Here is a 27139-nt window from a genome sequence, read left to right as displayed (position 1 = left end):
AGAGGACACCTGTGAAGGAGCTGTGCAGAAGGACACAGGTGAAGGAGCTGTGCAGAGGACACAGGGGAAACTGCATACAGAAGTAAAGGCCAGGACAGCAACAAAGTGTTGTAAGAAATGGTAGTGTGGGTTTTGCATTCTAAGATAGCCATTTGCAGTTCTGATGAGAAAACAACAGTATGAAAGAACAGAAGATTGGGAGGAATTCAGACCTCCCAGGTAGAAGACTAATGCAGTGTACAAAACAGGACAGGTGGTGTGTGGAACAGAATGGCTGCAGAAGCCAGAGTGGTCTCTGAAGGCATGACTGGGCTTTAAATAAAAGTATGTGTTTATGAATTAATACAGAAGCTAAGAAAACAGGATGATTTTGGCAACTCTGGTTAGCTTGAACCCTGAGATAGGCAGTGATGTTATTTACTCAGAGGAAAAAGAGAGGCAGGGCAGGCAGCAGGGCCCGGTAGGCATGTGACTCCTGAGAACTGTGTGGCAGTTAAGAGGAGATGGTTAACTTCTTATCAGGTATGCTCATAAAAGAGTTTGAACCACAAAGATAAACTGAAGCTATCATCATTAAAGTGACACTTACAGCAATGAGAAGAGAGGACATTCTTGACAAGAGAGTATAGTACCAAGAGAAGAGGGTCTGAACCAAAGCTGGGTAGCAGTGAAGGACCCAATATTATTAAGTGGTAAGTAATCCCTGAAATCCTAATAGATGGGAAGCAGAGGCAGGAAGATCAGGAATACAGGGCCAGCCTATAAGGGCCTGTCTAAAAACAAAACAAACAAAATACACATATGTATTGAAGTTAAAGATTTAAATCTGCAAACTAAATACAAATAGGAAAAATAAAAGGAAACTAAATTATAGACACAGGAAAAAAAACACAAAGCACAAAGAGACAAAAAGATTGAAAAGATGAAGTAACATGGAAGACAGAATGAGACAGTCTAACGTATCCAATCAAAGTTTCAAACAAAAAAGACTGACAGAGAAAAAGTAATTCACTAAAAGATAATGGCTGAAAAGTGCCAGAAGTGATATAAAACATTAATCATGAGAGGCCAGGGCCTTGATGGGAGAACTATTCCCCTGTGGGAAAAAGAGGACAAAGGAAGACTAAACTTTTCTGTCTCAGTAGTAGAAAGTGAAGAGAGGAGAATGTCTGTTGACTTCTCACCTGTTTGGTATTTAAGAAAAGCAGACTGTGTAAGTTTAAATTTCTTGACAGCATAAATTCTTTTTTTTGGTTTTTTCGAGACAGGGTTTCTTTGTGGCTTTGGAGTCTGTCCTGGAACTAGCTCTGTAGACCAGGCTGGTCTCGAACTCACAGAGATCCGAAGCATAAATTCTTCTTATAACTTGGTACTTGCCCCTGGTGAAGTACTTAAGTGGTTTTTATTCTCATTTGTAAATTAGAATAAAAGAGTAGCTAACTCACAAGATTACTGTGGGATCAAATCACCATTCTTGCCGCTCAGTGCTAAAAGTGTGTTGAAAGCAGCACTGTACTAGCTAATCCCTCCTCCACATTCCACACACAGGCTAGAATTACAAGAAATGCTAATTTCACTGCATGTTTTGTTTTACATTGTCTCTGCTACACTACTGTGAAGTAGTGCACATTAGACTGGTAAATTGTTATACTTTAAGCTTGTTGAAAGCTGACTCTGGGAACAAGGAGCTTGTCTCTTCCAGTTTCCTGTTCTGGAGCAGGCTGGTCCCTTCACTTTGTAAAAAAGGAAAGCAGCAAACAACTAACGGTATTAAAATCACTGTGTCCTTGCCAATAACTAGAAAGTAAATTACTTCCAAGCCTGATTGCTCTATTTATCCTACAGTATAAAAATGCCTACAGTAGGAAAGAGAAGGTAAAAAGCTCATCCCTGGAGATGAACTCTACTCAGCCTGGGACTTTTGATCAGGAACCCCAGCATAAACTGTTCAAGATTTTCCCAGTCAGTTTTTGTTGGCTGATTATAAACGGCTGATTTGCTATTTCTTCTTTTACTTAGAAGCCTCACCTAGGGAGACACTCTGCTCTGCCTAGGACACTGCATTGGGAAACTCCAGCTGGCTGCCTCAGTGGAAGCTTCCCCAGTGGATTTCTGCTAGATGTCTACCAGCCCTGGTTTGATGTTATCTTCTGTTTGCTCTCTCAATTGGGTTACTCCAAGCATGGCTGATGGATGCTATAAGGGCCCATACTGATGATATTTTGCATCTGTAGCTCCCTAGGTACTGTTTCACCTTTGTTTGCTATATATTTAAAAACTTGGTCATTCCAAACCAAAAACAAAATTATCAAAAATAGTTTTCTACACTGTATAGAACAATCATGAGCCAAAAACTGTATAATACTACACCTTTTTTTTAAAAGATTTATTTATTATGTATACAGTATTCGTGGTATTCTGTCTGAATGTGTGCCTGCAGGCCAGAAGAGGGCACAAGATCTCATTGCAGATGGTTGTGAGCCGCTATGTGGTTGCTGGGAACTGAACTCAGGACCTTCAGAAGGGCAGGCAGTGCTCTTAACCACTGAGCCATCTCTCTCCAGGCCATTATACTACACTAGTTGATAAAGGCAAGGAGTAATGGTTCATTATCTCCCAAACTTAGATTAATCCTGGTAAACAGCAAGTGATCAATAAATGGCTGTTAAAAATCAGACTTCTAGAGCTAATACCAATACTCCTCAAATTGTTCCACACAATAGAAACAGAAGAAAAGAAGCATTGCCTAACTCTTTTTACAAGGTTACAGTTACTCTGATAACCAAACCACACAAAGATCCTACTAAGAAAGAAAATTACAGACAGACTAATCTCACTCATGAACATTGATGCAAAAATAGTCAAAAAATACTAGGAACAATCAGAAAAATCATCCAACATGACCAAGTAGGCTTCATCCCAGAGATGCAGGTATGGTTTAACATACGAAAATCTATTAATGTAATCCACCATATAAACAAACTGAAAAATAAAAGCACATGATCATCTCATTAGATGCTGAAAAAGCCTTTAACAAAATACAATATCCCTTCATGATACAAGTCTTAAAGAGAACAGGGATACAAAGAACATACCTAAACATAATAAAGGCAGTATCCAGCAAGCCAACAGCCAACATCTAACTAAATGGAGAGAAACTCAAAGTGGCCACTGAAATCAGGAACAAGACAAGGTTGTCCACTCTCTCCATATCTATTCAATATAGTACTTGAAATCCTAGCTAGAGCAGTAAGACAACAAAAGGAGATCAAGGGGATACAAATCAGAAAAGAAGTCAAACTGTCACTATTTGCTGATGATATGATAGTATATGTAACTGACTCCAACTCTATTAGGGAGCTGCTACAACTCATAAACACCTTTAGTAATTTAGCAGAATATAAGATTAACTCAAAAAAAAAATTAGTAGCCCTCTTTTACACAGATGATAAATGGGCTGAGAAAGAAATCAGAGAAACATCACCCTTCACAATAGCCACAAATAACATAAAGTATCTTGGAGTAACTCTAACCAAACAAGTGGAAGGCCTGTATGACAGGAACTTTAAAATCTTTGAAGAAAGAAATTGAAGAAGATACCAGAAAATAGAAAGATCTCCTATGCTCTTGGGTAGGTAGAATTAATATAGGAAAAATGGCAATATTACCAAAAGCAATCTACAGATTCAATGCAATGCCCCTCAAAATCCCAGTAAAATTCTTTACAGACCTCGAAAGAACAATACACAACATCATATGGAAAAAACAAAAACCCAGGATAGCCAAAACAATCCTATACAATAAAGAAACTTCTGGAGGCATCCTGACTTCAAACTCTACTATAGAGTTACAGTTATGAAAACAGCCTGATATTGGCATAAAAAAAAAAGACAGGAGGATCAATAGAATTGAATCGAAGACCCAGCTATCAATCCACACACCTACAAACACTTGATTTTTTGACAAAGAAGCTAAAATTATAAAATGGAAAAAAGAAAGCATATTTAACAAGTGGTGCTGGCATAACTGAATATCAACATGTAGAAGAATGAAAATAGATCCTTATCTATCGTCATGCATAAAACTCAAGTCCAAATGAATCAAAGACCTCAACATAAAACCAACCACACTAAATCTCAGAGAAGAGAAAATAGGAAGTATACTTGATTCACTGGCACAGAAGACCACTTTCTAAATATAACCCCAGCAGTACAAACACTGCGAGAAACAATTAATAAATGGGACCTCCTGAAACTGAGAAGCAAAGGACACGGTCAACAAAATAAAACGACAGCCTACAGAATGGGAAAAGATCTTCACCAACCCCATATCAGACAGAGGTCTGATCTCCAAAATATACAAAGAACTCAAGAAACTTGGCATCAAAAGAACAAATAATCCAACAAAAAATGTGGTGTAGACCTACACAGAGAACTCGCAACAGACAAATCTCAAATGGCTGAAAAATACTTAAGGAAATGCTCAACATTCTTAGTCATCAGAGAAATGTAAATCAAAACAACTCTGAGATTCCATCTTATACCTGTAATAATGGCCAAGATCAAAAACACTGATGACAGTTTATGCTGAAGAGGATGTAGGGTAAAGGAAACACTCCTCTATTGCTGGTGGGAGTGTAAACTTGTACAACCACTTTGGAAATCAGTACAGCAATTTCTCAGAAAATTAGGAAACAATTTATCTCAAGACCCAGCAATACCACTTTTGGGTTTATACCCAAAGGTTGCTCAATTGTGCCACAAGGACATGTGCTCAACTATGTTCATAGCAGCATTATTTGTAGTAGCCAAAACCTGGAAACAACCTAGATGCCCCTCAACTGAAGAATGGATAAGTAAGATGTGGTACATTTACACAATGGAGTAAGTATACTACTCAGTGGAAAAAATAATGATGTCTTGAAATTTGCAGGCAAATGGATGGATCTAGAAAAAAAACCATATTGCGTGAGATAACCCAGACCCAGAAAGACAAACATAATATGTACTCGCTCATAAGTGTCTTTTAGATATAAAGCAAAGAAAAACCAACCTACAATTTACAATCCCACAGAACCTAGACAAAAGAACCCTAAGAGAGACATACATGGATCTACAAAGGAAGAAGACAAAGACAAGATTCCTGAGTAAATTGGGAGCGTGGGGGTCACAGGAGAGAGTAGAAAGGGAGAGGGAAGGAAGGAAAGGGAGAAGAGAAAAAGTATAGCTCAAATCAAACTTCTATTCTATTAGGATAATAGACACCCTTCCAGCATGTACTGGCTTTTTGGGAACCTATTCTCTTTGGACGGATACCTTGCTCAGCATAGATATAGTAGAAAGGGCCTTGGACTTTCCCCAAAGCAATGTGTCTTATCCTCTCTGAGGATTGGATGGGGATGGGGTGGGAGGGTTTGTGGAAGGGATCGGAGGAGGGCAGGGAGTGGGAACTTGGATTGGCATATATAATGAAAAAGATAATTGTTTCCTTCTTTAAAAAAATTACTTATTTTTTTTTAAGGAGAGACACCTTTCCTTTTTTTTTTTTTTTTTTTGGTAAAAGACCTAACAACTAAAATGGACTTCTTTCAACTGTTTGAATTAGGGGACTATTTAGATTATGCACTTCTTGTTGGTATAACGTTACTGCCACACTGCAGACCTATCAAAAAGACATTGGATCTGGAACTGTAAAAACAAAAGTTTTAATGCTTGTGGAGTTTGCAAGACAATTCTAGATAACACTGATGACAAGTTGTTTGGTTTTTTATTCAGGTAGAATTAGTTATTTCAAGTAATTTCTAATGCTTTACTCTGAAATACCTCTAGAAAAGTGGGATATCAATTAAACTGTAGTTCTGATAATCCAATATGTAAGGCACTGAAGCAATTTCTTTCACCAAATATAATTTCAGATAAAAAATTCTTCATAACATTACATAACAGCTATATGAAAACGTAAGTCATTTTTAAGAATTCTCAGTTCTATAAATCACATAAAAATATATATCTGTATTTCCAGATGAATTTAACTCTTCTATGCAAATTGTTAGTTTTATAGCACAGAAAAATTTTCAATATATTTATGATTAAAAGGGTGAAAAGAAACTGAATTTACCTTTTGGAACGTAGATACAGGTGAAATAGCAAACATGTTTCCCTCTCCAAACACCTCTGCCCAATTCCTCTGAGACACTTTCATTCTGTTTTTAAAGTGGTATTCATTATCAGGATTGAAAGCCTAGATTCAAAGAGAACATAAAAATATTACCTACTTTTATAGCAACATATTAGCATTAGAAAAGAAGATAAAAATATAACACTGGCAAAACTCAGGCTCTAGGTAGTTCAGGAGTGAAGGACTGGCATGGTGCTAGCAGGGTGAGAGCTCTGACTTCAGGCAACACCAGCATCCCTGAGTGGCAAGAGCTGCCTCAGGTACAGTCAGACGACAGAAGGGGAGACAATGAAGTTGGGGAGAAAGCTGAAGAAAATGCACAACCCTCTGGAAATGTGTTTAAAATGGGACTAACTGGAGTCATCAGGGAAAACTTCTGAAAGTTCATTAAAACTAGAAAAGTATTTCTTCCGAACACAATGCCTGCCCTGCTTTTAAGCTAAAAGGCAAGGACTCTGTTAGCTAAATTCATATTGTTCATAATAAAATATCATTTGTTATTAATTACAAGTAGAAGAACAGCAAATTATCATCAATTAAATCAAAACAAAGAGAGTAGCACTTCATTTTCAAGATACTATACCATTGTAAGCACGCCTAGGAGACCAATGGGAATTGGATCCTGTTTTATTCTCTCTGCAACCAATTCTATCAGTAGCATCAACATGTTGTAGATTCCTTCATGAATTTCAGTACCCCACTTGTGAACAGCACTTGATGTCAGAAGCTACAAAAAGAAAGGGGGAATCTAGAGTTTCACTTGGACAATAGACAAGAAACACAGTTTATCAAGTAAATTTCAAGTGACCAAAATACCCTTTTGAATGCAGATAGCTTTAAGACCAGTAACCAAGATCCAGTTTCCTTAGTATCTCAAAGTCATTACAAAGTTTTGTTTTGAACTTTAAATTCTTTATATCAAAACAGCTTGTTCAAAAGCATTTTTTCATGGTGTCTCTATGTAGTCCTGGCTGTCCTAGAACTCACTATGTAGTCCAGGCTGGCCTCAAGGTCAAAGAGATCTACCTGCCTCGTCTCTTGAGTGCTGGGACTAAAGACATGCTCACTCATGCCTAGGATTAAAAAGACAATTTTTAATTTGCTCTTCTGTTCTTTGTTAGACTAAGTAACACAATCAAGCAGAAGTTTGACATCTATTGTGGAAACTACTGGTTCCTAACTGCTGTGATGCTGTGATCTTCAACAAAGTTTCGAATTCTCAGAGACACTGTTTTTATTATTATATTACAAATAATAAAAACATCTCTAATGAGTGATGTTTCTGCTCAGCTCACTCAAATGTTACAAAGATCATAAGATTTAACAAACATGGAAGCACTTTATAAATGTAGGTATTATAAAAATGTCGATAAGTTGTCAATATTAATCAATGGAACTGGAATCTAAGATATGGATGATGTTTCAAGGATTCAGACATATATTTAATTCACAGTTTTTCACATCTCAGAAAAGGGACTGTATCTTCCCATTGGTTGGCTAAACAATAACCCTCAACATGAACAAATTTATAAATAGTTAATTTGCTGGACCTTTATTTCCTTTTTTGGCATGTGCAAAAGTAATAGTTAACTTTTTAAATGGCTAAGGAAATCTAAAACAGCTCAAAATAATAAGATATTATAATCTACTGTCTTTAGGCATAAATATCAAATATGTTTTATTTGGCCTATCATATAATCAATATCAAATATGTTTTAATGGTCTATCATATAATCAGACCATTTCTTAGATTCATTAAAAATAAGAGAAACTGGACCCTTCAATTCTTCAGTCCTCAGGATGTCTAGTTCAAGACTAACTGCCAGATCAGGGAATGGAAAAAACCAAGGGCTGCCCTTAAATATCTAGAATGGCTTCATAGGTATTTGTTTGTTTAGTTAACTAGTGCTTTCTTTTTTCACTGTTGATGTTTTGGGGATCTGGTGTTTGATTTTTTTTAATATTTATTTATTATGTATACAATATTCTGTGTGTATGCCTGCTGGCCAGAAGAGGACACCAGACCTCATTACAGATGGTTGTGAGCCACCATGTGGTTGCTGGGAATTGAACTCAGGACCTTTGGAAGAGCAGTCAGTGCTCTTAACCTCTGAGCCATCTCTCCAGCCCTGGTGTTTGATTTTTGAAACTGGATGTATCAGGTCATGATAGCCTCCAACTCCAAATCCTCCAACTTAGCTTCCCAAACACAGGTGTGTGCCACCAAGCTCTCCCTAGTTCCATGCTTCTGGAAGATTTTCCTTTAGAAGGAAAATACTGTGCAATAAAAACTAACTTTGGTGACACTGAAACCTGAAAGAAAAAAAAAAGCAGCCTGGACAAACCCAGATTTCAGTAGTTAGAGAGGGACTTCAGTTCTACATTTTCAAAACACCAACCACCTTCACTGTTGGTTCAAATGAGCAAAAATCCAAAGACTACATCTATATAAACTGGTGAGGCATTATCTTTTTTTCCCCAAGATTGGCTATATAGTGTTCCTATACCTAAAAATTACACATTAAAATGTGATTTCAACATTAAAATATACCACTCTATTGTCATCTTCCATTCTAACATGAAGTTCTTCTACCGTCTAAAAGAGAGACAAGCAGCACCCTGTATAGAAGACGGGCACTGTAGCCAATCTGAACTGCATTTCCTCTGGCAGAAGAAGTTGGCTGGAAGGTGATAGGTCAAGACTACAGAAGACAACAAAGTCCCTTTCCCGTCCCTTCTCCAGGCAGGCTATCAGCACCCTATCATCTAGAAACACTAGAGGCAGGAAAGCCTCACACTAGGAAGTACTAGAGGAAGCAGCACCAAGTGGATTAAATCTTGCCAAGTTTTCTGGACGCACACACAACTCTACTAGTCTTCTGACTTAATCAAAGAAAGCACGCCTAATGTTAGGAAGAAGAGCCTTCTCTGCAGTTCTAAACTATGAGAAAATTTAACTTTTGGGAATTCATACAATAGAATCACACAATTCAGCATATCTGTGCTCATGATTTCAGACAAAAACAACCAACCAGATTTGACTGTTCATTAACGTGCCATTATCAGCTAAGGGCATAATACATCAGCTCTCCCAAGCAGCTCTATTCTGAGTTAGATTATTACACACTGAATGTGAAACTCGCTCAGAACTTCCTGGATCTGGAGCTCCTTGACCAAAAGTCTGTTTTCTTTCTTAAAGATTTGTTGAATGTTTTATTTATGTGCATGTGTGTGTCTGTGTGTATATCTGCAGGTGTGTGTGAGTACCTGTGGAGGCCAGAAGAGGGTGTCGTGTCCCCTGGAGCTAGAGTTACAAATATTTGCCTGACATGGGTGCTAGGAACCAAACTCTGGTCCTCTGCAAGAGCAGCAAGAGCATTTAGCAGCTGAGCAAACTCTGGCTCCTAAAGGTTGTTTTTTAAACTATTAAGATATTTCCCATGACTAAATAAACATGTATTATTTCTTTCTCTGTAAACATAAGATCATACTATGACACATGTCAATGTATGCTAAGGAAGTCTGCTACTTTTAAAGTTATAATATATTAAGAGCATGTTCTATTCAAAATTATAAAATAGTGAACAAATTCATCTAAAGACAGACCTTAATTTAAATAATCTCCACCCAAATGATATCTTAAAAGAGATTTATTCCTTTCTTTCAATGATTAAACCATTTTTGTTTCTTAAATTAATATTGTTATTATTTAAGCCTTGAATCAAGGAATGTTTATACCAAAGTGCAGATGGGAATAACTGTTTACAAATAGATCATTTGTGTCATCGAGTTTTAAGATAAATACAAACTTCATCCATCTGTAGTTCTAGTGACTTAATTTGCTTATTAGACAAAAATGAATGCAGAACACTAAGTACAAGACACTGGGACACTCATTCATCTATTTAGCTAAGGGCACAAGCACTTGTTTTTCTGCTAGGGAAGCAGCAATATCTACAGCACAGTCCTTTCTCTTGTGAGGAATAAGACTCAGGTCCTGAACTGAGAAATAAGGCTGAGTCAGACTGCTTTTTAGAAATGCTAGCCTGTGGTCTCCTATTTGCACTTTGAAGAAAACTGCTGTCTAAGAGATGTGACAGAATGAGGAACAAACCTATCCATCACCCTGGTTTTGACAAGAGATGTTCTCATTCGTGTCATTTTTTTTCAGGAAGAACAAACTTTCAGTAGTTTAAAATACATTTCTATCTTAGTATAACAATAAGCATAATGATGCCTGAGCCTTAGGTGTGTGCGGGGCTTGTGTTGTAACTGGGCTCTTAACTGCATTTTGATTGGTTTTCTGTAACAGTCTCCATCTGCTGCAAAGAGAAGGGGTGAAGACTGCACTCATCTGTAGGTCTAAGAACAAATATGTAGAAGGTAGTTAGGGATCATGCTGGCTTAGTAAAGCGGTAGTTGTAGGTTCTCCTCTAAGAACCATGATATCACTAGCTCTGGATATCTGGCTAGGTTTCCAGGACCAGGCATAATATCCCTCTTGAGTATTAGAGTATTGTTGGTTACCATCAAGGTACATGAACAACTACTGCAACCCTTAGAGTTATAATGCCATGCTGGTCATTGTTGTGGGTTATAAGTATCATAGCTGATTGCTTCCCTCCTTAGGAAGCTTGCATGGAGCTTTCCACTAGAATAAGAGCTAGTCTTTGGGGAAGAGGCATTCAGGGGGCCTTTGAGCCCTGTATCTTAAGTACATAGTGTTTTCTTCAATAGGGATTTAGCTCCATCTGTGTAGGATGCTACCAAGGGTAACAGAATAGCCTATGATGTTTTGAACAACCCTGGGTTTCTCATGTCTAGTGTTGGGATTTCTGTTAGATTGTCTAGGGCTTTTGAGGGGAGCACTGTCAACTCAGATGGCAAATTATCATTTAAACTATATGTGCATATTTATATACCAATGCCTGTCTATTACAGTTTTTTTTTTGTAGGTTGAGAGTATACTTTTCAGACATCCTTACTCTCTTCCCTCTTTCTTCTGTATCTCTTTCCTCCACCTCCCTAATTAGAGGGGTCAGAAAGATTCTAAGAGTCAGTGAACAGGGAGATAGCTGTAAGACTGTGTCTCCTAGAAATGTCAGAAGTTACACCATAGAGTCTCACCACATGGCTGCATAAACTTGAGCTGAACAATAGGCTGGTGACAATAGACAAGCAAACATGAAGAAGGTGGAAACTCACAAGGCTGCAACTCTGCACAAAGACTACAGACAACTACAGAATGCTAAGAGCAGGAGAAATAAGTCTTCATCAGGGAACAGCACATTAATTGGTTACCTAGTACCAAATGGTCAGCCCTGAAAACATATAGACTGAGCAAGTCCGTCCATCCATCCATCCATCCATCCATCCATCCATCCATCCATCCATCCATCCACACACACACACACACACGTATATAATAATTTTAAAAAGAGGCCATGAATTTGAAAGAAATCAAGGGGGAAGTACATGAGAGGGTTTGGATAAAGTATAAGGGAGATTTGGAGGGAGGAAAAAAGAAGGGAAATGATATAATTATATTATAATCTCAAAAAAATAAGAATTAAAAAAATGAAGTAGCTCCTATTTGTGTAATGAATACTAAATATTCTGAATGCCACAACCTTTATTTTACTAAGCTATATAATATCCTATTATAATTAAATTAATCTATTCTTTAACCATTAAATATTAGGAAGTAAGAGTTAACCAAAGGTAAATATAAACAAATATAATATAAGTAAATTACTGGTAACTTTCAAATTCAAGGCTTATTTCATATTAGAGAATTCCTCAGTTGAAGAAGATTCATGAACTGATTTTATGTAAAAACATCTAAAACTAAAACCAAAAGTTCAGCCACCTTTGCTTCTACTAGCAATCAAATCAGCACATTTCCTTACCTTCTTAAATGCCTCAGGCATACACCGCTCCATAAATCTTTTGCAGTTCTCATCAGACTCTGAAAGACCTTGGTTAGATAAATAAGAGGATATGATTTGTGTAGATTTAAAGTGCTTTTTGTAGACACTGTATGTTTATTCAAATTCAGTCAAAGATCTTTATCACAAAATCATGTTTCTTAAGCAATTATTAAAAGCAGATGCAGACATTTGCTAAAGTAGCAGGCTGAGAAATAATCATAGCATTCAGACACTAATTAAAACTGAAATGGATGGTCTTATGTCTCCATGGCACAATAACTTGCGTGACGTGATAAAACAGCAGCAGTTACTTTCTAGTCACTAATTGCCTAAACAGCTATTTATAAAAGCACAGATATTTGAAACAAATGCCCAAGTTACTCTTTTCTAAAGCATGTAAATGAACTCTATGTAAATAAAATAAAGAACTGTGTCTGGCACAACACATACAGCAAGTAATGAGTGCTAAGTGATTGGAAGAGCCTACTGTAAAAGTTATTCATAGGAAGAATGCATTGCTTTTTAAATTTTTGTTTGCATTTGTTTCCTGTGGGGGTGGAGGGATGCATGTATATGGAGGATGCGGGGAAAACTTAGAGATTCGAATAGGTTTTCTCCTCTACCATCTGGGTCTCGGGATTTGAACTCAGGTTGTTAGATTTGGAGGGCGTTTACCCACGGAGACAACTATTTCCCTTGGGTCTGAAATGCTTTTCTCTCTTAAACTTAGTAATGAATTTTATCACTGGGAATACTGATAAGCAGTTCTATTTTTCAGAACTCCTGCCTAGCATCCTAACAGTGTTGGGAAATCAAAACTAAATGGACCATAGATGTCTGTTGGGATTAAATCCAAGACTAGTCAAAATATTTCCTTTGATGCATCTTACATTTAATCATATTTAGTAAACTATGCATTCTTCCCATCTCCTTTGCCCCTTCCTTCCCTTTCTCAGGGACCCGGCTTCACATATGCTAATGAAGTGCACTATCAGAATTCTTCCTATTTAAAAAAACAACAACCCTGATTGAGCCCAAATTGAAAGTGCCCCAAGCTTCTAGGGAGAAGTTAATTTTAGCCTCCACAAAGCTCTTCAATTGTATTACATATAATCTTATACTCTACTAGAATTGAAAACAAACAGCTGACTTAGTTAAAGCTCTTACCCCACAGGGAATGACTGTGAAAATAAATGGTCTGACCAAAATCACACAGACAACGGCAAACACAAAAATGAAATTTGTCCCATAACAACATCTGAGGTACGAAAGTGAAATCTTACCAAGTCTTGCTAAGTACGTAGATGCCAACAGACATTTGCCTAGCGATTCTTCTCGCTTGTATGGGATAGACCAATGATCAGTCAAAACGCGGCTTTCCAATTCATACAAATTTGTTGTAGGGAATTCAATTCCTTCCCCTGAGCAATTTCCATTTTCATCATTCTTCTGAAAAAAAGGGGATGAGTATAAAAACAAATACTCCAGTTAGTGACCTCTCCAAATACTCAGAATTTAACATGGAACAGACACTTGGTCCATGGTAATTATGCATAGCAATAGTGTGGACTCATCTTTCTCAAAATGACAACTTCACCAAACAACAGAAATTCTCAACTTATCATTCTGATATCGCCTCTCTTTCTCAAAGGTTATCATTCTCTTCAAAAATAAATTCCCATTTTCTCATTATAAAATATTAAAACTACCATCATTGTCAGCCACGCTGCTTAACTTTTCTAATGTCGAGGATAAGCTGGAGGGAGGCATCTAATCTATTTTCATCTCCCTGCCTGACAAAAATTACTACTAATGCCACAATTGGAATCTCAGAGTCCTTACTCCCCAAAATGACTGCTCTTATGGTCATGACTGAACTTTACATTTACACACCTTTAAACCAATGACCATGTTTCAATCTTTACTCAATACTTCTTAGGAATAGTAGATCTTCTGCCTAATCCTCCTCTTTTAAAAAAAAAATAGATTTTCTTTCCTTACCCATGCCCATCTGTAGGTCTGGTTCCTCCTATTGGGCTCCTCCTTCTGTACATCCTCCCCTTCTTACCCGCCAACTATGTAAGTCCCTCAAGTCTCAGTGTTGGGCCCTCTTTTATGCCAATCTGGGTGATTTATCTGCTATCCAAATCTCAATTATGACCCACAGATAACTCATAAACTTCTTTTGGTTTATACAGTTTTAAACGTGTGTGTATGTGTTGATTATATGCATGTCCATGTGCGTGCCCAAGGAAGACAGAAGAGGACACTGGATTCCCCTGAAGTTACAAGTTGTAACTCATGGTACTCCCAATGCGGGTGGCAGGAACTGAAGCCTGGTCTTTTGCAAGGGCAGCAAGTTCTCTCTAACAGCTGAGCTTTCTCACCATGCCCAGATGCTTCATAAATTTCTATCCCCAGCACAGATAGATCACTCTTCTGACTTGCAGGCATCTATTACAATCCATTATGTGTCCTAAACCAAATTCATGTGTTTCTCCTTAATTCCAGTCCACTTCTCTGGTTTTCCATCCTGGTAAATAGCACATCTGTCTGGCAGCAAATCAGAATCCAGGAAACCATACTTAACACTTTGTTTTCTAATCTCCATCCTCGAGAGCTAATAATTATGCCTAAATTCCTTCATTCCTCTCAGATCCAGCACCTCTGTTTCCATAGCCACCTCCTAGCCCACTTTACTCCTGAATTTAACATGCTTCCTAAATGGTGTGGGGAGGGGTGAGAAAGAGAAGACAAACATATAGCTTGCCACACTGATCTTAAAAAAGCAAAAATCTAATGTTAACCCCAAAATATTTAACATCCTTAAAATCAGTTCTGAAATGTTCTACAAGGCCTTGTGAATGACCAATCTTCTCTCTCCCTCTCCAGCTTTCTGTACTCTAGTTTCTCTAGGACCTACCAGCTTCTTGAGAGGCATAATACAATAACACTTCTGGTCTCACCAATGTGCTATTCTCTTGATCAAAAGTTGACAGTTATTTCCCTTGGCCTTGAAGTAGAGTGAGGCTTTGTATTTCTGGCTTCATGTTCAAGCCTACGTCAGAAAAAGGGAATAATCCTCTGGACTCTTTTGTTCCCAAGATACTATGTACTGATAAATTCCAGGAAAGAAAGAGGTAACCTACATGTGCCCTGTCCTATAGTTTCACTTGGGCACACCAGAGAGCCAGGCCTCGAAAGCCAGGGAAGGAGCTTCCAGATTCCAATTTCTGGTCACCGTCAGTCTTAAGTCTTTCAGCTGAAGTCCCAGACATCACAGGACAGAGATAAATTGTTCCACGGGGAGAAGTCTAAGGCTATTTTCTGCAGAACCAATGTGCACAACACTGTTTTATGCTACTATCTCCTAATTTATCTTTGTCCTCTTAAGCCTACTTGACTCCCATACTACTTAATTCTTTTACAGAAGACTCTCTGAAAGTTCTAAATGAGGCTAAAATTCACCCAAAAATTTCCTCTTGCCATTCTGAAGCCTTTTCTTGGAGCACTACTCACAAGTGTAATCTGACATTTATTTATGGTCTTTTGTTTGATTTGTTTTGAGACAGAGTCTCACTAGGCAGTTCTGGCTGTCCTTGAACTCACAGACATCCATCCACTTGTCTCTGCCTCCCGAGTGCTGGGATTGAAGGTATCACCACATGCCAGGCTGATTTATGAATTGTTTGCTCCCACCAAGACCAAGCCCCATGATGGCACAGACCTTACTTATTACTTACTTTTGATCATGTTTCATCTCCAGAGACTAGCGCCTAAATCAAAGCCGGCCACAATAAATATTGTTAAATGGGAATAAGCCCATGCAAACAAAGACAGAACCCTTAACGTGCCTTTAATTTTCACCAGGCTAACCTCTAAGCAATCAGAACCCCAACTGTCTAAAACCTACTAGGTTTTTTTAAAACCTAGTTTCAATCACTCCATAATTCACTAATTACAAATAATAAAACTATTCCATTAAAAACACTATAACCTCAATAAAGGAAAAATCCCACAATTATAAGACAAAAATGATAAAGCACAAGAAAATTATTTTCAATTCCGTATCAATAATATCTAAAGGAATCTAAAAGTGTTTTCCAGGTTTAGAGCTGAACTAGTATGGCAGTAAGCAGAAAGGCAATTAATTAAGTATAAAAAATGTAAATTGGGCAGTGAAAAATGAAGGCGGTGAGTTAAACAGATGAGAATCATAATTAAAAAAAGCTAGGCGTGATGGTGCACAGTTATAATCCCAGCAGCACTCTGGAGAGAAGGTGGTGGATCTCTGTGAGTTCACAGTCATCCTGGTCTACATAGTGAGCTCCAGGATGGCCAGGGAGAGACAGAGACTTTGTCTTAGAGAGAGAGAGCCAGAGGGAGGGAGGGAGGGAGACACGAGGAGCAATACTATTTATGTTGTATAAAACACAATCTATAAGTATTGTAAAGAAATTTTTTTTTCTTAAAGGAACCTAACTATATGAAATCATAGATGAAATCACATAATGTACCTGAGCTGTGTTGGGGAAAACTTAAAAAGAACCTCTCCAATGTCTTCAGCATTGCAGGATAAGTGGTATTCTCCTCAAATGCACAGTCAAGTCCTCACTCTAATACAGCTGGGCCTCAGTATCACCAGGAATTAACACCAAGAAACCCCACCACCATGGAGCTCAAGACTTTTATAGAAAATAGTGTTCTACTTGTATATAATCCACACATACCATCCCATAAACCTGAAATCATCTCTAGGTTATTTACAATACCTGATACAATGGTCATACTATATGAACATTTGTTATTTTGCATTGTTTAGAGACTAATGACAAGAAAATAAGCCTGTACATGTTCAGTACAGACACAACTCATTTTAAATACTTTGGTCTGTGCATGGTTGATTCCATGGATAAGGTGACTGTTATCAAAGTGAAAAGAGCTCTGCGTGGTGACGCACACCTTTAGTCCCAGCATTTAGGAGGCAGAGACAGGCAGATTTCTGTGCTCAAGGCCAACTTGGTCTACAGAAGGGAGTTCCAGGACTGCCCAGACTACGTAGAAATACCCTGTTTTGGCAGGTGTAATAAAAAAAAGAAATCTTTTCATATTTTCAAATATATGAAAAGGTACTTAATTCTAGAATACAAAAGAACTTACAACTCATTATGCAATTTTTAAAAAGGCAAAGGATTCAAGTGGACATTTCTCTAAAGAATATTGATGACTGGTACATAAAATATATTCACTATCATTAGTCATTAGAAAAAAATGCAAATAAAAATTAAAAGATATTATTGTTCCACAAGCCTTAGGGTAGCCAAAAAATAGGTAAAAGTCAGTATTGGTGAGGATGTAGAAAACTGGAACCATCATATATTGCTGGAAATATTACAAAATGGTCACTTTTGCAAGATAATCTGGAATTTTCTCAAAGATCAACTGTTATTACCAAAAGACCCAATAACTCCTCCCCTTGTTATATATCTAAGAGAAATGGAAACATTCATACAAAAACAACACAAATGTTCACAGGAGGATTATTAAAAGTGGGAATTTTCTAAATGTGCATCAAAACTCATAATTTAATATTATATTACAAAGTTATATCCACCAGGAGTATTCCCCCTAGAAATAAAGACATGGATATTGTTACAACAGGAATGAATTTCAAAACATTATGCTAAGTCAGAGAAGTCTGACATGTAAGTACACATACTGGACCACTCTGCTTCTATGAAATGTCCACAAGAGGCAAATCCATTGCCATACAGGACAAGTTCGTGGCTGGTAGCAGATGAAGAGAAAGGAGGGTGGTAACTGATAATGGGTATTATTGATGTTTCTCTTTTGGGTGATGAAAATATTCTGAAGTGGTTGTGATGGTATACACAGCTGTGTGCACAGATACTTTATAGGGCAAAATTTATGGCATGTAAATTACATCTCAATAAAATCATTAACAGAACTAATAAATTAAGAGTAGTGATTATAGTCGCTCAACGAAGAATTTCAAAACAGAGTTGAACTTTATGACCTGTAATAAACTATAATGCCTATGGCCATAAGACAGTTTTAAGACAGTATTTTAAAAACAGTCATTAGGGTCTGACTAGTGAAAATAGCATACAGTCTTCTAAACAGTTAACATTTTTGGTTATAAACTAAGGAGAGTTAAGATGTGTGCATATGATCAAGATATATGATATATGTGTATGAAATTGTCAAAGAATAAAAGATACTCTTAAAAGGGAGAGAAAGGCTATGCAATGCATGAGTGCAGCTCCGCGCTTTGAGGTGGCTGCCACCAACACGGACACAGGAGTTTCTGGGGGAGGAAACCATGGCAGGGACCCGCATCTAGGTTGGTTTAATATTCTGAGTCATCAATTGGGCCTGTTTTGGCAAAAATGAGATATTGAGCAAAAGAAAATACACAAAGGAGCTTAGAATTGTCCTACCTAAAACAGTTACTAAAAGACAAAAATATGAGAGGCACTTAAGAAAAACTCAGAAATGTAATATATTATTTTCTTATTAGACAGCAAATCTAAATGATAAAAGTAACAATTAGTTACCACTCATTCTAAGTTAATTAGAAATACTTTACTGAAAGCCTGTTATATTAAGGCACTTAATAGGAGGGAGCAGACACAAAAGCAATTCCTTCTTTACAGAGCAGGAAACAGACAAGTTGAGGAAATGGACTAAAGGTGGGGTAAGCAAGCCTAAGAACTCGCAGTCTGCCGGGCAGAAGACACAGAGCACATTTCAAACCAGGAATACTTTATTTTTCAGAAGTAGCAACATCTCAGTGTTTTTAGCTTTTTAGTTTTTATATGACATGAAGGGATACCTCATTTTTAAACACATTTCCATAATTCCATTAAAACTGAAAATCATTTATTTAAAAAAATATTTTTCCAATGTTTAATAAGCCCAGAATTTGGTAGAGATGCACAGTTCTAATACTAAGGCAGAGGGGAATAGCCTCCCAACAACTGAATGACCCCTTTAACTGACAAAAAGCATTAATGATATTAAATCTGCACAGTTGTCTAGTAGAACGAAGTGCAGATGAGCTCATGTATACATTATAAATGTGCTTCTAAACTGGCCAGTTTGGAATTAAAACCAAAGCGATTAACACTGCTGCATACACATACATCTTAAACTGTTTCCTGAACTTGCAACTAGCTCATTACTATAGATACGAAAATATAGCCGGGCGGTGGTGGCGCACGTCTTTAATCCCAACACTCGGGAGGCAGAGGCAGGCGGATCTCTGTGAGTTTGAGACCAGTCTGGTCTACAGAGCTAGTTCCAGGACAAGCTCCAAAGCCACAGAGAAACCCTGTCTCGAAAAACCAAAAAATAAATAAATAAATAAAATAAATAGGTACGAAAATATAAACAAGGTCTCATCCCAATATGTTAGAATCGAACACTAAGGCAATGAAAAAAAGTTGTGATTACAATTTCATCTGTTTATAAACTGTCCAGACCAAAATACACTATTTTCTTTCTTATGCTGCCACTGTGTAGTATGACTCTTCCACCCCTGACACCTGCTAGTAAAGAGATAAGCTTCCATCTGACCAGTCACTGAAACACACATAAAGATTACTTGTATTAATGGAGAAAAGACTGAAAATGCTGCTCAAAGTTTATTTTAATATTAAGTTCATTCATTTTTTTAAAGATTTATTTATAATGTTACGCTGGCATAAAGATGCAGAAGAGGGACACGCCAGGTCTCATTACAGATGATTGTGAGTCACCATGTGGCTTATGAAAATTGAACTCAGGACCTCTGGAAGAGCAGTCAGAGCTTTTAACCTCCAAGCCATCTCTTCAGCCCCTTAAATTCACTTATTAAGCTATCCTATTAACAAGCAACGTAGAAAAAAAAACTTTCAAATTTCTAACCACATATAGAAAAGCGGCAAAATTTTTCTATGACTTTAAATAATTTATCTATAACTCAAAGACTACTACATGTCAATGGCTTAAAACATGAAAACCATTAACCTTTGATTTCAAGTCACTGATTTACAAAAACTTTCATAAAATCTTGAGGTTGTCCACTTTACTTATAAAATATTTTCCTTACAGATCTAATATCTGCTATTTCCGGCTACAGAAATAATTCCTGAAATACCACTTCAGGGAAAAATGAAGTGGATGGACAAATCAGGATAGGCAGCCCCCAAGCCAGCACACTGTCTCAGGTTGGTTTAAAACTGTTTTCCCAGAATGCCTTTTCACTCAGTGTTCTATTCAGTAAGTTTCCTACAAACACTGACATTTTTTTCTGGTCCCTGCATTAAACCCTGATGGTTATCCATGTACTCAGAAGTTATCTAATTCAAAGGTACATACATATAATTTCTTTCTTTTTTTTTTTTTTTTTTTGAGACAATGTTTCTCTGTGTAACAAACAGTCCTAGCTGTCCGGGAACTAGCTCTTGTAGATCAAGCTGGCTTCAAACTCACAGAGATCCACCTGACTCCTGAGTGCTAGATTTAAAGGTGTGCACCACCACTACCCGGCCAAAGGCACATATGTAATTTAACCTTTAAAAGCTCGGGAATAGGGGCTGGAGAGATGGCTCAGTGGTTAAGAGCATTGCCTGCTCTTCCAAAGGTCCTGAGTTCAATTCCCAGCATCCACATGGTGGCTCACAACCATCTGTAAAGTGGTCTGGTGCCCTCTTCTGGCCTGCAGGCATACACACAGACAGAACATTGTATAATAATAAATAAATATAAAAAAGAAAGTGATGGATTTGTGTAAAAAAATCCAAATATATTATATACATGTATGAAATTATTTAAAACATCAAAAAAGCAAACAAAGATGGGGTGAAGTCTCACCATTAGTTGTATGATTTTTAGACAGAGATTTTTTAACCCTGGCTCAAATAATATTTTAGGCTGGATATTTATTTGTTGGTAAAACTGTCCTGTACACTGAAGGATGATTAACACTGTGGTACCAAGAATTCAAATTCTGAGTTATGATAGCCAAGGAGACTCTATACATTGCAGAAAACAATGTCTACTGATATGCACCACTATGCCAAGTTTATGTAGTACTGGGGACAAACCCAGAGCAAATTCATACTAGGAAAGCTCTCTACCAAGTGAATTACATCCTCAGTCCTCCTAGTTTAATTGTACAGTAGAAGTTTTCTCTTTCCCCATATTAGAAATGATAATATCTGCAAATAATCTCCATACTGAAGTCCCAACTAAACCATGCAATAAAGCTATACAGAAACGGACTGGTGAGTACTTCTAAAAGTGAAGATTGTTTTTACAGCATCTATTGTGTTCTTTCCCATGTACAATGCTATTCTATGAGCTAAAGAAGAATATAAAGCAAAGGAAGTGATACAGAATACCCAAGATCAAATTTAATGTGTTAAGTCCAAAACTGGTTCATTATAAAAACATGGCAAGAGTTCAAAAAGTTCATTCCCACAAACTGTAATAGAAAGTAAACACCCTGACAGGAATCTGATCAAAGTCTAAAATGTAAATGGCCTTCAGCTACTGTTTAAAGTCTTAGGCAACTAGCCTGGATTAAAAGGAGAATTCCAAGATGGCTAGAGCCACCTAGTGAGATTCTTGAGATTCTGTCTCAAAAAAACAAAAATAAAAATGAAGCTTTAAACAACATAACTTTAGGGAGTTAAGTGACAGACATAAATGGAACAAATATTTCAAAATGGTGATGGCAATAAATATTTCCCAGAGCAGATTCTGCCATTTAGCTTTGTACCTCCAATATGAAATGCAACCTTAGACTTTAGGAGAAATACCAAAAACCAACCCAGTCCTCAAAGCACTCACAATTCAGTATGAGTGAAAAATCACAGTATCACTATAATGAGATAAATTATAAACGTGTTAAGTCTACTTGTAGAAAAGGATAAGTACAGGACCAAACTGACGATACATGCAGGTGTATGGATGAACTCTTACAGTCCAATACAAAAGAGTAGGAGAAAGGCACAGGCAAGGTAGGACAGAGGGGAGAAAAGCCTTTTGCAGAGACAAGGAGGCATAATGTGATCCACGATTTTAAAGTTGACTTTTTAAAGTACCCTCTAAGAGTTCATTAATTTGTAGTTTCATTTCTGCAGTTATTAAAACACAGAATCTAGGTCAAGTGTTGTTTTCAACATACTAACATTGTTCAAAGTTATCTTTCAAAATGCTTTCAAATCTACAAATGTACACTATCTCCCTGATGGTATGTTTGATAACCATTGTGTTTAATACATAGACATCTGAAACAGTTTTTAAGCCAGGCCACATATTGGTTGAAGACTTTACAACTTCTTTTCAAGTACTCAGTACCCATGCTGACTGGGTACATTCAGGCAGGTGCCCAGGGGTGTTAAAGTGATATAGGCTGACATAGCACCTTGAGAAGTGACAGCAACTGCTTGGCCTCCTCCTGACACCCACCACCCTTCATTAACTAGAGATGGAAAATTAGAATTAGAGATAGAAAATTCCTAAAGAAGAAAACAAGGGGTTGGGGTTCCATAATAACTCTGACCTTCTAACCCAAACAGTGCTTAACAAAGGGAACCATGCAGGGCTGTGGTGGCACACGCCTTTAATCCCAGCACTCGGGAGGCAGAGGCAGGCGGATCTCTATGAGTTCGAAACCAGCCTGGTCTACAAGAGCTAGTTCCAGGACAGGCTCCAAAACCACAGAGAAACCCTGTCTCAAAAAAACAAAAAAAATTTTTTTGAAAAAATGAACAAAGGGAACCATGATGCCTAAAGAACAGAAACTTCGTGAGGAAGACACACTTAATAAGATGACCTACAGTCAAATACTTCCTTATGTTACAAAGAAATACATGGTTGTACAACACTTAACTACTCAAGAGGCTACAGCAGGAGGACTACTGCAACTGAAAGACAGCCTGGGAGACCCAGTGAGTTCTAGCCAGCCTGGTCTACAGAGTGAGATCCTCTCTCAATCAAACAACTTGACTGTGATGGTATTTGCTTTAACCCCAGTACTTGGGAGGCTAAGGCAGAAAGATTATTGTACATTTGAGACTTTGCCTTAAAAAAAAAAAAAGACTAAGAAGAAGACATAAGACAAAGAAAACAAAAACCACCTGAGGAAAGAGGAGGAAGATTTTTTTCCTGATTTTGATAATGAGCCAAAAGTCACAGTCTTCTAAGTGACAGGATTTGACATACCAAGGGACACATCTGCATGGTTCCTCTAACCCTGAGATAAATCTTCTATTTTAATCCCTAAAGTTATAGTACTTAATTTTGTTTGCTGGAATAATGGGAAGGAACAGCAGATAACAGTGAGTTCTGTAGATAAGTGTTTCATTTTGTAAGAGACACCTGCTCTGTAGCCTTGACACCTCCCCAGATAATAATCATATGCACTGCATGAATGAGAGGTAATGTTGCATCATTTCTGATCTTTGACCTTAGTGAATGTTTTGAATTCCTTTACTACAGACCTGTTCTAGACTTCAACCAAATGAAGTTCGGAGTGATGAAAAACAAATAGGACTTGCTTGCTATTCCCTACAAATCTTGTGGCTCCTCTGTGCACATATTGTAAACTATTGTTTTTATGGTTCAAATTACATATATTTGGCCTGCATCATTTCGATAGGAACTGAGTGTTACTTACTCACCAGATTCATCAAAAACAAAATACCCTGTTTCTGTGTGTTTAAGGCTGAAGTATCAATAATCTGTTGCTACTATAATTCACCAGAACATTTCAAAATAAGGCAAATACCATGAAAAATCTCACACAATGAAAATAACATTGTCAATAATTTTAGTACCCCAATATAAAACACACCAAAAAAATCAAAGTAGGAATAAGGCAGAGGCCAGTTGAGGGAGTTTTCATTTTATAGGGCTGCTGCTACTTCCATCTCTAATAAGTCTTTCAAATATTTCTGACATCCACCCAGCTCTAAATGACTTTTGTATTAACAATCATAAAGAGACTTTTAACACAGAAACAGATTAGTTCCTGTCCAGAAAGGGTGGTTGACACTTGGAAAGTTAGGCAGGCAGATGGCCACAATATGAGAACCCATCTAAAAAAAAAAAGCAAGCAGGGAATGGTGGTACACACCTTTAATCCCAGCACTCTGGGAGACAGTGGCAGGAGGATCTCCTAGTTTGAGATCAGCATGGTCTACAGAGTTCCAGGACAGCCAGGGCTAAATGAGCCCTGCTTTAAAATATTAAGCAATTTCTTTTTTTTTTTTTTTTACATTTATGCTTTTAGGATAAAAAAAATGGCATCATTCTTTAGAGACAGTGGTTGAGACATTATCAACTCATGAATATTAAACATTCAACAAGTAAATACAAATTCTGTACATTCCGTGGCACCAAAAAAAATTTCCCTTAAAAGATATTTGGTTTCCTGGCAATTGATACCACTACAGATAAACTGCATCACAAAAAAATTCCCAAGGCACTACTGAAATCTATACATCTATATTTCTATACTATACTTCTTCATAGTTAACTATATATACTATAATATGTATATATATTTCTATACTTCTTCATATTTAACTCATAATTTTAAAGTCTCCAGCTTTAAATATCAAACATAGTTTATTACACTTCAGACATAAGAAATCTACTAGGCTCAAGGCTGTAAGAAAGAAGTATGGTGGTTCTGGTGTCAGCTTAATTGGATTAAGAAATTTCTAGGGCACCAAGGAAGCACAGCTTTGTGTCTGTTTCTAGGGAGAATAAACGGAGATGAGAAGACCTGGTCTGAATGTGGGTCACAGCACCCCTGGCTGGGGTCTGGAACTGAAAAGAAGGTAAACAGGAGAAAAGCAATTCTGTCCTTTCTCTGCTTCCTGATTTGCTCAGATTGAAACAAGCTGTGAGCCCTCCTGCTGCCATGCCCTCCCTACATGACAGACTGTGTCCTCTCTAACCCAAGACAAAATAAATCTTTCCTCTTTAAGCTATCAGATTTTGTCAGGAAAAAAGAACCAAGGGGCTATGTCTGATTTCTTCATCCTTGTACTTATTCTCAACACCTACCTCAGTGCCTAGCATACACAGTAAATTCTTGACAAAAACTAGCTAATCTGAATGCTAGCTAGTTCCAGTAAATGGGCATTAACTATTTTGAAACTCTGATAGTTCAGTATTATGTGTTGTTAATAATAAAGATTCATCTAAATAATTGCTTAGATTTTTTCTGAGTTTTTCTTCAGTGAACTCTTTCCATTTAATAAAAATAAGAAATTGCCATTCTGTTCTTTTAAGAATGTACAATTTCTGCATATAAAAGACAAAGAATCAGGTGAGTGGAATCCTTAAAAACTGCAGGGAGATAGGACCCTATCAATGGCCTAACAATTCTAACACTGCTATGAAACACAGGAACAAAGAAACACCACTAACTGTGTCAACAATTCTACCTGAATTCCTCTGTATTCTATCCCTTTTACCTAAAAACAAAGCCTCTTAATAGCTGCTTCAAAATACAGTCACAGATCTTTCCAAAGCTGGCAGTTAGAAATCAGAGATCAGTCAATACAGACAGCCATAGTTAGAAGAACAAAATGCTGTGAGATACTAGGGAGGGTGCATGGGGGGAGGGCACAGAAAAGAAGTGGGCAGGGCAGGAAGAGAAATTAAAAATGCTGCTCACACCCAGACTCAACCTGTGGAATCAGTTTTCTTATAGTTAGGAATAAGACCAGATCAAATAGCTAGATAACCAATGTGAATTCTAGTTTTTATAAAATAATTCCTATGACAGATAACCTTGATTGTCAACTTGACTAGATCTGGAATCAACCAAAAGGTAAGCTGCTGAACATGCCTGTGAGGTACCATCTCATGAACTATCTGGATGGAAGGCCTAGCCTAAACATTTGATGACAGCATACACAAGAGCACACGAAGAAGGAAACTGATTTGTGCGTGTCTGTTTTCACTCCTGGTGAGTTACCTCTCCTACTGCTGTGGAGGCATTTCTCCCTGGTATCAAAGTCAGCTTCCTGAGGCTCCAATATAGACTGAAGACAGAGCACTCCAGGACTCCCCCGGCCTGCAGCGCCAGACTGAGACTGTACATCTTCTAGCGTTACAACCTCTCAGCCTCTCTAGTGTGTGACAGCCACTGTGGGTCTACACAGACCATGCTGTGTAAGCCTGTCTAATAATTCAATATATAATCCTCATTCTCTAGCTCAATTATGTGATGGTAAGCAATAAGCTTTCTTTTATTTTATACTTCAGTTAGGAAAAAAAGTTCAGCTTTTTATACTTAATTTTCTTCAGAAACCATTTTTCGAGCAATTTTAGAATCTATTTTTGAGAACTGTTAAATGCTTTAGACTTTTAATTACTTGTATTTAAAGGGTAGACAACAGAATTTGGTAGTCTGTATTTTAATGTTTATTTTACATTTAATAAAACTTACAGGCCATGAGAAACTCAAGAAAACTGGTATGGAACATCAGTTTAAGAAGTGTTACTCATTAATGCTGTGGAATATTTGTTTAATGATGCAGATGCGTTGCATTCTTTTATGCTGCATTTGTTTAACTCTGTAAAGCTGTGTTACTTTGCCTGTCTAAAACACCTGATTGGTCTAATAAAGAGCTGAACGCCCAATAGCTAGGCAGGAGAGAGAAACGGGCAGGGTTGGCAGGCAGAGAAACTAAACAGAAGGAGAAATCTAGGGGGGAAAAAGAGAGAGGAGCGAGAACAGAAGAGGGAGCCAGGGGCCAACCACCCAGACACACAGCCAGCCACAGAGTAAGAAGGAAATAAAGATATAGAATAAGGAGGGGTAAAAAACCCAGAAACAAAATGTAGTTAAAGAGAAACAGGATAATTTAAGTTAGAAAAGGTGGCTAGAAATAAGCCCAAGCCAAGGCTGGGCATTCATAAGTAAAATATATCTCTGTATGTTTATTTGGGAGTTGGACTGCGCCCTGCCCTGCAAAAAAAAGAAACAGTTACAGAAAACT

General features: G+C 37.4%; 1 protein-coding gene across 3 annotated transcripts in view; it reads right to left on the bottom strand.

Annotated features, from left to right (window-relative positions):
* Positions 1-27139, bottom strand: part of Usp24 (ubiquitin specific peptidase 24) — a 144616-nt gene that overhangs the window by 104884 nt on the left and 12593 nt on the right. For 2 of the 3 annotated variants that reach the window (XM_005353499.3, XM_026782231.1), the window contains exons 2-5: positions 13391-13556; positions 12087-12154; positions 6761-6904; positions 6118-6240 (exon numbers count right to left, since the gene is read on the bottom strand). In XM_005353499.3, coding sequence (XP_005353556.1) covers positions 6118-6240; positions 6761-6904; positions 12087-12154; positions 13391-13556 — 501 coding nt within the window. The remainder of the gene's footprint in view (positions 1-6117; positions 6241-6760; positions 6905-12086; positions 12155-13390; positions 13557-27139) is intronic. The other variant, XM_026782230.1, reaches the window with a different exon arrangement.

Source organism: Microtus ochrogaster, chromosome 10 (assembly GCF_000317375.1).
Source record: "Microtus ochrogaster isolate Prairie Vole_2 chromosome 10, MicOch1.0, whole genome shotgun sequence".
NCBI classification, from domain to species: domain Eukaryota; kingdom Metazoa; phylum Chordata; class Mammalia; order Rodentia; family Cricetidae; genus Microtus; species Microtus ochrogaster.
Note: the sequence above shows the minus strand (reverse complement) of the source record. Positions and strands in the feature narration are given on the sequence as shown.